The sequence below is a fragment of the Limulus polyphemus genome, unplaced genomic scaffold (assembly GCF_000517525.1).
Source record: "Limulus polyphemus unplaced genomic scaffold, Limulus_polyphemus-2.1.2 Scaffold837, whole genome shotgun sequence".
In the NCBI taxonomy this organism is placed as follows: Eukaryota; Metazoa; Arthropoda; class Merostomata; order Xiphosura; family Limulidae; genus Limulus; species Limulus polyphemus.
Genome location: NW_013666447.1, coordinates 347,816 through 360,349, shown reverse-complemented (window position 1 = coordinate 360,349; position 12,534 = coordinate 347,816). Strand labels below are relative to the sequence as shown.

Here is a 12,534-nt window from a genome sequence, read left to right as displayed (position 1 = left end):
CATCAGGTGTACATTTGCTGTTGTGTTAAACGTATATTAAAGTTTTTCTTCATTACCCATTCAAGCCGTCTCCAACCATTACCAGTTTCATCAGTTGGAGTGTGAATGAAAATTATTTTTCATTTAGTTGGCAGTGGCAACACTTTACTTCAACAAGAATATTAATTTGCTGATTTATAAATATGTGGGTTCTGGCTTCATTTAGAATAGCAGTTACGCTTACAATAAACAACAGCAGCATTCCAGTAGCTCAGCGGAAAGTCAGGAAGCGTATAACGCTAAAAACCGAGTTTCGATACCCGTGGTGGACACAGCACAGATAGCCATTGTGTAGCTTTGTGCTTAATTATAAACAAACAAACATTATCTGTAAACTGCTGTTAAAAATATGAAAGTTAATTTCCCAGATCATGGTTGACATTTTTAGCATCTACATTAAATGGATTAATGTACAAGCAAACACAACAGAGCAGGACTTTTATCTGCTTGTTAATGTACTGCTTAGCTTTGGACTAGACAATTCGGGGATTGTACCTAATGTACCTCCCCCCCCCCCCAAGTCTGAGGGCCCGCACCGCTATAAACCAGGTTTCGATACTCCTAGTGGGCACAGTATACATAACTCATTGTGTAACTTTGCGCTTACCAACAAAGAAACAAACAAATTACCTGATACGTTAGTGGGGATTAAGAACTTAGGACAGACACTTATCGACAACAACTATATCATTGTCGTAACTATAGCTATGATTCATAAGTTCTAAGACTATGAGGAATTCCATAGGTCAGGCGCAGAGTATTGATTTCGCGAGTGTCAAGTTCACGCTTGGCACTTTGGAACATATTTTTCATTCATTTCTGCAAACAGTACAGTTGCCACTACAGAGGGTTAATAACACTTTGTTTAAATAATGTGTACATGATAATGCAGTGGCAACTACCGCTGATGCCAAATGTGGCACCAAGTATAAAGTGTTTAGTGCCTATATACTGAGTTCTCAGCAAATTCCAGACCATTCGACAGTGCAGTACCTCCAAGGATAAAGACAAGGCTATACGAATTTAAAATAACTTTAAAAAAATGGTTTTTAAACAGCGAGATTGTTAAACAATGTAAAGCCAAAGAACGTAACATATTACGAAAAGACGAAGGCCTTCAATGTTCTTTAAGAAAATCGGACTTGCACAGCAGAGCATTTGGGAAACCAACGGCTCCTAACCCACACATCCAGACTGAAGTAATGGCTTCATCTACAAAATGCATGTTAATAAACAGAACTCTCAAACTCCAAAAGTCATGTGATGACACATCACCCGGTTCCGTTAACAAGATAATGGTCAAGGATTCGAAGTTAATGAATGCTTACAACCTAAACGTTTACAAGCTTTCAGACACATCTTGAAACCAATGACTATTTTCAAGAGAAAGATGACTGAAGAGAGTGGAATCACAGCAATCGCAAATTGATCAGATGTGTATTAAGTTCTCCAATGAAACTCCAACGGACAATTTGTATCTTTTTCTAGCTTAAACTTGATCTTCGAAGTTAGCATCATAGAACAGTGGAGAGCTCGTGAAAAGGTTTCCAAAACGTATGGTATAACACGGACACCATCCTTTGCAGAAGCTCGTTACGATGTAAACTGTGTCGTTGCATGCTGTAGTGCGTATAATCGTGGCCATCAGACTGAGCATATTCAATCATGAAAGAATTAATTCCAAGTGCAACAGGGATTTCGAACATTGTTCTTATAAAGTGTGGTTAACGTCGGTATTCCAACTCGCTGAAGTTTAACTCGAGAAGTTTTAAAAACAAAATTAAGTATACTGTTCAAATTCACACATTTCATTATTATTATAAGCCACTTACCTTGGATTCTTATTTTTAAAAGTTTGCACTGATTATTGTGAATTTGAAGCTACATCACTCCCAATAAAAATCAAATTAAGTACAACGTGGTTGTTATCACAACCAAAATACTGTTTTATGTTTCTGACAAGTTAGAGTTAAAAAACGATGTCTTATTGTTGAAAAGCAACGCCAGCTCTATATGTGAACTTTTCAACAAGCAAACTTTGAAATTGTCACTTTATTCATCACTCCTCTTTTTGAACTTTGAAAGGCTAATATGCCATTTTCTTACTGCTATTTGCAAATCCCACCAATCCTACTTACTTGGTTTATTGTAGGATCGCCCTTATTTTTAGGATGTGCAAATATTTGGAGCAGAAATAAAGTCTAATAATGGCTGGAGACGGCTTGAATGGGTAATGAAGAAAAACTTCAATATAAGTTTAACATAACAGCAAATGTACAACGTTTCAACAAGGTTTTGTCATCATCAGGTACCAAAGTGGGTTCCTCGTCATCGAATTAGAAATAAAGTCTACAATACAAAAAAAAATATGTCATTTGATGCACGCGTAACAAACCGTTGAAATAATGAAGCAAAAGCCACGTTATGATACATTTTTTGGTTTTAATTATTTTTTATCATTCTCTAAATAAAAATATTGTTGACTTTATAATAATCTTCGACCTCTATTTGTATTTAATAATGTTTAATTACAATAATACCAGTAGTATCATGGTATAATGTTTACAATCAAGTGTGTTAACGAAATTTTTGCTGCGGATAAAAACAAACCACTCAGTAACTGTATATATTTGAAATTATTTTATTGGCTGCTAACCTTTGATTTTTAACTTCAGTAGAACTTCCACGTATTATAACAAATAAACGAAGTACTGTTCTTGTATACTTGAATGGTATGTGCCTAAACAGAAACATGGGCTATTGTATGATTGACTTCCATCTATAAAACCCAAAATTTTGACTTGATTCTAATGTTAGGTAGTTTGATTCATTAGAAAACGTTTCACTTTAACTCATTATCAGTAGCCCTCCAGTGGCACAGCGGTATGTCTGCGGACTTACAACGCTAGAATCCGGGTTTCGATACCCGTGGTGGGCAGAGCACAGATAGCCCATTGTGTAGCTTTGTGCTTAATTATAAACAAACAAACATTATCTATAAACTGCTGTTAAAAATATGAAAGTTAATTTCCCAGATCATGGTTGACATTTTTAGCATCTTAATTAAATGGATTAATGTACAATGTGCAAAATCCACTGATATATTACACTCATTATTCAATTTTAGCATTATGTATATTTTTAACGACGCACTAAGTAAAATACGATATTTAAAAGGCTTATAGGAAATGGACAAAAATTAATGAACATTCTGTGCCTTTATTGTGCAGTTATATGATGTATAATCATCAACATCTTCAAGTCAAATACTCTCGTTACTTGAATAAACATTTTGATTCATTTTAGGATGTAATTTTTTGGGGGGGTGGGGGGTTAAGAGTGAGGATTCCCAACTGATTACTTAGGGCAGATTGGTCATACAAGTTTTTGAAGTGTGCCTTTTACTGATAATTAAGACTTTTCGTTATCATTTTAATTATTATTGTAGAATGTTAACAAATTTTGCGGTATAAGTTATCGTCTTAAAGCACAATTTTTTGTTCAATTTTTCTAATATTTAGTTTATTGTCCACATTTCATAAGTAATTTTCAACAACAGTGTAGCCTTTACGCAACGAATTCCTTTTGTTTATTTTCTTTATTACTGAGCACGAAGCTACACATTGGGAAATCTGTGCTGCGCTCACCACATATATTGAAACTAATTTATAACTAAGTTATAAGCGTCACTAAGGAGCCTTTCTTATTTTATTAATCATCGTAAACAGCACGATACATTGAAAAATCACTTTGTTTATACAGTAAGTTTAACACCGTTTGGCCCAGAACACTCTCTTTATTGTAACATATCGAGAATGTATTTTGGCAAATAATGTTTGTAAAACTTTTTTTATTTATAATATTTGACAAGTTAGGGTAAGAAGTAAATTTATTAAAGGTAAGAAATTAAAATAGTGAACACAGTATTATTTTGTGTATGGGCATTCGTACAATCACACATTTTTTCGTTTTTTTGGTTGTCCAATAATTATTGGCTCATGCCATGAGTTCACTTTGTCAAGCAGCGAGGAAATGCCAACTTGTCATATGTACATTAAAAAAAAAAAACTTCTCGCAATCAGTACAAATATAGACGTGCAATTTGTCACCTTAAGCCAAATACTAATTTAAGGAAATATGCTTCTTAGCCTCATAACAACGAGTTGAGAACTTCTGAGTGAAAATAAATTCTGTGGATCTGAAAAGGAATCAACCTGCAATGAAAATGCTACAGGAAAATGTTTAGTATAAACGATCTGCTGCAAATCATGACCCAATCACCGAAACTAAAAACCACATGGACAGAAAGCATAGATATAAATTTTGGGTGATCGTTTGTTTGGAAAGGAACTGAACAGATTTAAGTATTGAAAATCGAGTTATTTGTTATGAAGCTTGGTTCCTTTCAAGTCAGTTAACCAAATTTACCGTAAGCAAGTGGTTACAATAACGTATGGTTAACTTTTTGGATAATATATTTATCATCAAACTGTTTAAATGTAATTAGCTGATTCAATACCCTCGTAAGTAATAAATCTAAGTCTAGAACTGATATTTGTAATGGCGCTCTTTATATCAAATTCATGATGCATGGCGTTCTTTCCTGGTAAATCTAAGTCTAGAACTGATATTTGTAATGGCGCTCTTTATATCAAATTCATGATGCATGGCGTTCTTTCCTGGGATTATACTAAAAAACTAATCCGAAAAGTTTTTCCAAAATTAATTCAAGATATTTTCTAAATGCCATCTCTTGATCTATCTATAGAAAAAAATGCATAAGAAATCTTACAAGTCGTTTTTGTATATTTGCAGCCAGTTTTGTTTTGCATTGTAGATTCTTTAATCTTTCTCAACTAGGGACTACAGCTTTGAATATTTCCAAATGGCACCACAATCTTTCTCTGTCAGTGGAGCCAACTAGGGACTACAATTTTTAATAATTTCAGATACACCACAATCCTTCTTTGTCAGTGGAGCCAACTAGGGACTACAGCTTTGAATATTTCCAAATGGCACCACAATCTTTCTTTGTCAGTGGAGCCAACTAGGGACTACAATTTTTAATAATTTCAGATACACCACAATCCTTCTTTGTCAGTGGAGCCAACTAGGGACTACAGCTTTGAATATTTCCAAATGGTACCACAATCCTTCTTTGCTAGTGGAACCAGCTTGAGACTTCAGTTCTGAATAATACCAGACGACACCACAATCATATTTTGTCAGTGGAACCAGATGAGGACTACAGATTTGAATGATAACGGATGACAACACAATCCTTCCTTTTTAAGCAATAATGTGTAAAACATGAACACGATTGTTTTCCTTTAAAGGTGTGGAATATATTATCAAATTTAATTAGTAATATTGTGAAGAAGCAGCAGTAACCCAACATTCTGGTTCGCATGTGGTACCCAGTATACAGTGTTTACTTGATGAAGCAGCAGTAACCCAACATTCTGGTTCGTGTGTGGTACCCAGTATACAGTGTTTAATTGATGAAGCAGCAGTAACCCAACATTCTGGTTCGTGTGTGGTACCCAGTATGCAGTGTTTAATTGATGAAGCAGCAGTAACCCAACATTCTGGTTCGCATGTGATACCCAGTATACAGTATTTAATTGATGAAGCAGCAGTAACCCAACATTCTCGTTCGCATGTAGTACTCAGTATACAGTGTTTAACTGATGAAACAGCAGTAACCCAACATTCTGGTTCGCATGTGGTACCCATTATTTTAATTGGCCTTGCTTCTACATTTCAGTGGAATAATTATTCGAATCATACCGTACTACAAAAATAAAACAGATAGAAATCTCAGTTGATAATTTAAAGAATCAAAAGCTGATAACATTCATGCCTCTTCGATGTTGTCGTATAGATAACGTAAAAGGGCGGTTTACTAACATAATTAATATTCAGTTTCTTATATTCCAAACAGAACTTGTTATGCTCAGTATTTGAATACTGGGTATACCTGTAACATGTTGATGAAATTAACACTTTTGTTTTGTCACCTTTTCTCAAAACTTCAATAGTGTTATCTTGGACTCAGGCTCGTGATGAAAACTGTACATAATAATGAAACCTGTATCTGAACCAGCATTATCGTCCACATGGATTGGGCATGGTCTAAGTAAGCGTACTCGGAATGTGAATCCGATGGTTGATGGTTGTCACCAAAACGCGTTCTGTACTTTAGGGTCGTGGATGCGCTATAAAAGTGGTGGTCAAATTCCACTATTCGGTCAGAAAATAGTAACCTAAGAGTTGGCGGTGGGTACTCTTGAAAAGCTGCATTACTTCTAGTTTGTCACTTAGAAAATAGAGACGGTTACGCTCTCTGTGTAGTTTTACGCGAAAATTGGGAAACAAGATATGTACCATTCACTTGTATATCATTAGGTTTGAATTATTGGTGTTTCTTACACAATTGCAACTTAATATTTTAGGTTTGTTACTAAATATTATCTAGAGATATTGTACGAGGCTAGTTTGAAAACTGAATATGATTTATTATATTTTAGTGGGTTTAATATCTCAGTCCTTATTTCTGTCCTGCTTTTTTAATACACAGCTAGCTACGATGGCGGCCGTATTTTCTGTCTCTAGCTATGTAGTTATCTTTGTATTTCTTTATGTTAAGCACAAAGTTACACAATAGACTATTTATGCTCTGCTAGTCGCGGGTATCGAAACCCGATGTTTAGCGCTGTAAGCACTCAGATTTACCGCTGGTATCCAGCTGTAATTTTAATCTTCTCGTACTGTATTTTTGGTTACTCACTTCTCTACAGTCCTTCTCCCACATTCTACCTTACAGTTTCCCTTTCTGTACTATTTATAATAATTGAGAACGATTTGAAAGGAGTTTATTTTCTGGGCACGAGAAGCATACATTACGTTATATTATGCCCAACTATATGGAAAAAAACGTTTTAATTAGGAAATATATTTATGGTTACATACGAGAAAACCTTTCTTGTTTAACTAAAGAAGGCTACTACACAAGAAAAAAAGGCAGTAATAAATGCACAAAGTAAACTTGTAGTTTCTCGTGCACGTTTAATTTTTATTTATTTTTTTAAAGTCTTCACAGCCGTCCTTCTTTATCCCCAAAACCGGCTGATGACTCCAGTTTTGAATAATTTAAGATGACATCACAATCCTTCTTTATCAGTGGAGGTAACTAGGGCCTACAGCTTTGAATATTTCCAAATGGCACCACAATCTTTCTTTGTCAGTGGAGCCTAAAACTCTATAATTTGAATACCACGCAGAATTTAAAATCTCCATTATTAGACTCTACGTCATAGCTGTTGATTTGTTTTGGTACACAAATATACTGACTTTTCGTCAGGCTTCAATGCTCCTTTTACATAGGAGAAGACACCGTGAACTGTTTATCCTCGTAGCCATGCCTAAAACGAGAATAAAACTGTAATTCATTTGTTTTAGAGCAAAGTCACATTGAGCTATCCGTTTTGTTCACCGTGGGTAATCGAACCCCGAATTTTAGCATTGTAAGTTCTTAAACTTACCGCTGTCCCACCGGGGGACGTAAAGTTGTGAACTGCTAAGATACTGCTGAAGAGGAAATATTTGTCCTTAAATCGATGTTACAGATATAGATATCTCTACCCTGGTTTCTTTCTGAAGAGGAAATATTTGTCCTTAAATCGATGTTACAGATAGAGATATCTCTATCCGGGTTTCTTTCTGAAGAGGAAATATTTGTCCTTAAATCGATGTTACAGATATAGATATCTCTACCCGGTTTCTTTCTGAAGAGGAAATATTTGTCCTTAAATCGATGTTACAGATATAGATATCTCTACCCGGGTTTCTTTCTTTCTTACCGAAATACGTATATATATATAAACCTGTCGGTTCCTATACTTATGTCTAGAAACTGAGGTTTTTACCTTTTTCTGTGACAGCTACTGATAAACTTTCTGACTTCCTCTATAAGTCGTCTATTTTGCATGTTCTTTAACTCTGATTTGGGAAGAGGGTTCATATCACAGATTGTCACCCCTGGAAACTGCAAGTTCCTGGATGAGAGAACCTAGAACACATGGGAAAGATTAATAACACAGTTTTGTTTCAAAAATGGCACACATGGTACATTTTTAAAAGCTAGGTAGATAGATGCACTTTAATATATTGAAATGAACTCAATTAATTTTCAAAATTATTATATGGTTATTTTATCGTTGCTTTCGCTGATCTACTATATTTTAATATTTTCCTAATGTCTCCTAATTTTAAAATAATTTGTTGTCTTTTGTGATAATAAAACAAATCAAAACCATAACATACTACATTGGATTTATCTAGGTTTACTGCATTGGTCTTTAAATCTTTTGAAGTATTTGTAGAATACATATATTAAGTATATACATATTTAAATGTTTTCAAGAAGTACATTTCATTTTTTTAAACGTATATAACGTATAGTATGGAGAAAGCGGCAGATCGAAAATGTCATAAGAAAAACGTGGACACTATTGAACCAGAATACAAAATAAGAAATATACAGGCTACAGGCTTGAAGCCCATCACAGGAATTAGCCCGGGCCATTCCATTCGTGACCTCAGAGGTGCAAAAAATTACATCTACCAATTCTCGTGCCGGACAGACGTGGTATGTTGAGAAAACGCCAATAGTGAAATAAAACACACGACGAAATGAACCAATATCACAAAAAACGCGGTTAAGAGGACGGCGATAAGAGACCGGAGTTACATGGTTTGTCTCTATACGCTCTAAGTTAACTATCTTTGATAATTTCACCAAAGATGTTATATAAGGGATAGAAATAAGTTCTTGTAAGGACCAATAACAAAGTGGATTTTGGTTAAAGTCTGATGGAATAGTCCATTTGTTGCTGGAAGATCCATTTGTACCAATCGAGTTAAAAGAACTACTTTTGAAAGTAGATCTGGTAAACTTTTTGAACAATCGAAAAAACTCTAAAAATTTTGTATATAATTCCAGTGTCTGACTCCAAACATCGACTTCTCCGCACTTATCAAGTTGCTTCGAGGACCTGATCCGAGTCCAGAAGAAAATGGTAGTAATCCAGAATGTACAAGAAGTTTTCCGCACAAACTCCTTGTAAGTATATTATTTCTGATCAAGTCTAACAGTGTTTCACTTAAGGGTCAATAATGTATAAAGAGAGAAAAGTGAAGAATATTAACTATACTAAAGAAATAATAGATTTGACAACGTTTATTGTAGAATTACTGAAAGTTATCTTAGAAGAATTGTCAATGCAGTTGTAAAGATTATGACCAAGAGAATTTCCCGTGTTAACATAGTTGATAATGTAACTCATGTCTATGTTATGGAACATAATAGAAGATCTTATTAACGAACATCTAAACTTTCAAAGTAAAGAATTTAATGATTTAGAGTAAGTTTTGTTTCAGTGGAACCTTGCGAGTTTCGATATAACTGAAATGTTCAACAGCATGTAAATAACGAAGTTATTTGATCTGTATTCAGTTGTCTCTGTTCGAGTTCTTTATTCCGCATATAATCTTCCTCGAGTTGGTGGCTTGTGTGCTCCCCTCACGAAAGCACGACCTGAAATCCAAATACATTTCTTTGTAACTAGTGTAAAGTCGAACCCAACCACTCAGCTCACGGGCTGCCCATACGCCCGTACACTTTCCTAAATGTTCAAGCATGTTATAACATACCTTAAGGATATTATTTAAAATGTTAGTGCTTCTCTGGGGGCACTGACAGACATTTCACACAAAATATATAATACTATATTACCCTAAATCTCTCCTTATACATAAATATAATACAAGACTAACTGTTACTCGATCTGGGCCTAAGGCAAAAACTGATCTATATATCACTGTATATATATATATATATGGGAAAGCACTAAGAGCCACCTATCACATATTTTTCACAAATTTCTTTTCCAACCTGTTTCCAAATTAAAACCCAGATTTCACTCATTTGTTAATACAGTGGTCATCACTTAGTAATAAACCAAAAATACTTTTTTTTATTTATATTTAGTGAATATAAGAAACTACATAAAGGAACTCAAGAGTATTTTGAAAACACTTTACAGCAAATTTAAAAAAAAAAACTTTTGGTGCATTTAAAAAAAAAATTATATATAGATAGATAAATTACCTCCATCTTTATTACTTTCGGGTACTTCAAGTATTCTCTAACACATTTCCAGTTTTGGTAAACCAAACAACTGAGGCTACAAAGAACGATGCAGGTCCAAATAAATGAGCGTAGTCGACTTTGAGACTGGATAATCCGAGAACAACCAGCACAAGAAACGGTGTCGCGCAAGAAGCGACGAAACATGGCCTTAAATGTATTTTCTTCTTGAGCTTTTCCGACTGTCATGGTGACTAAACTTCTTGTGTATCAACTAAATAAACAAATTTTATGTTGAAACTTTTCACAAAATTATGTAAAATATTTTCTACTAAACAATGTACATAACAATACGTTAGTTTTTTTATATTAAACTATTGAGGATCACTTAGTTTGGTAAAAACAATAGTTCGTAGTTTTCTGTTACTGCCCCACGAGTTAGTGTACGAAAACAGTTCCCAGTTCTTAGTGTCCGCTACACATCTTTCAAGTTTCAAACGATTCTGACATTTGTTACCGTTACTATAAAAACTTACAGAATATTCGTAATTTTATGTTGCTGTATATAAATTAAAGCTTCACAGATTTGTGTAAGTTGATTAAAACTGTAAACATTTTAACACACGATTACTTATGGAAAGCAATTTGCTTCGGAAATGACAACTTTACGACAAAGCCTTTTACAATAGAATCTATACTGCATGACTATTTTCAAGATGCACGGACGTCAGATAGATCATGACTGCACGTAGCAACATCATGGTGAGGCTCCAGAATTGCATTAATATAACGTACTTAACCTTTGTAATCGTCGTTTCTTCTAAGAATTGTCCAGAAGGAAACTCAGTGTAAAGAAATCTGAAAGCTTCATTTAGCTAAAAGTTGAAACAGATAAATACAATGTATATACCAAAAGAGATCCGAAACATTCGTACTTCTCCTTTCTAAATGTAAATAAAGCATACAAGAAATAAAATTATTTTACCTGTAGTTTTTCTCTAATAAATCTTCTACGATAAACGATTTATATTTCTTCGCTAAAGCAAGTATTCGAAATACTTCAATAATTATTGCTATACATTTTTATTAAAATTTGAAACCTCAAATTTGATAATCCATAGAAATTGTCTCAAAACGTTTCAACATGTATGCTAGGTTAGACTATATATAATGTAAAGAAAACAGTGGGAGATACCTGATGGTTCTTGGTAGTGAGTGACCTTCTCAGAACAAACAGCTATTTTCTTTATGGAATGTATAAAAACGTTATAATGCGCAAGACAGAACTAACCACTAGCGCTGCGTACAACAAAAAGTAAAAACAAACGTTAACCAATAGCGATTTTCTATAATAAGAAGGAAGGTCGAAATCTTGCTATACTGCAGTATTTAGTTAACCCCGTACTCAATAAATTGAAAACACATTTCGATGTTCCCTTCCTTTGAAACATGAATATATATAACAAAAAAGCGTCACACGAGAAACAATATATAGAACTACTCGTGAGACAACAAGCAGATGACTGGGAAGCGATCAATTACTAACAGCATTCAACTATAACGAACAAGAAAGGAACGAATGCGTAAAAAGAGAAGTCAGACGAGAAGAGAAATGTTTATAAGTAATTCGTTTTTTACGTTCCAATTTTTATATGTGAAAAGGAACATTATTATCCTAGCCTACATCATTTTCTTCATTTCAATAGGTCTTCATCGAGAAGAGCTTTTAGAATGATCTTAAAGGCATTTTTCCTGTCTTGTTTTTATATTTCTTGGTTTATCAACGTATCACGGAACACTTGTATAACTATTGTTTTATACTTCTTACTACCATAGATATATTTCAAAACGTACATGTCAGTATTTACGCGTCAGCTTTTTCGACTAAGCTCTGTTGTGTAATACATGGTTTTTGAAACCATTCGAGAGCTACAGTCATATATGATATCAGGTAACATCACACTATTTTTCTTTTTGTCGGTGGAACCTAGTGATGACTACATTCCTAATATTATCATATTACTTCACAATTCTTCTTCGTCAGTAGAACTTGCTGTTTTGATTATATTCGAGTGCAAGAGACTTTCATTTTTATTGTTCAAATTATAGAGTTTTATGGGTGAAAGAGACTTTCATTCTTTATTATTCAAATTGTAGAGTTTTATGGGTGAAAGAGACTTTCATTCTTTATTATTCAAATTATAGAGTTTTATGAGTGAAAGAGACTTTCATTTTTATTGTTCAAATTATAGAGTTTTATGGGTGAAAGAGACTTTCATTCTTTATTATTCAAATTGTAGAGTTTTATGAGTGCAAGAGACTTTCATTCTTTATTATTCAAATTG

The 12,534-nt window shown here is 34.0% G+C and overlaps 1 protein-coding gene across 1 annotated transcript in view; it reads right to left on the bottom strand.

Annotated features, from left to right (window-relative positions):
• LOC106460793 (amiloride-sensitive sodium channel subunit gamma-like) overlaps window positions 1-10,438 on the bottom strand; it is a 37,762-nt gene extending 27,324 nt beyond the window's left edge. Inside the window, exons 1-2 of the mRNA XM_013920533.2 lie at window positions 10,211-10,438; window positions 7,968-8,110 (exon numbers count right to left, since the gene is read on the bottom strand). Of these exons, the coding sequence (XP_013775987.2) occupies window positions 7,968-8,110; window positions 10,211-10,438 (371 nt within the window). The remainder of the gene's footprint in view (window positions 1-7,967; window positions 8,111-10,210) is intronic.
• Between the last annotated feature and the right edge of the window lie 2,096 nt (window positions 10,439-12,534).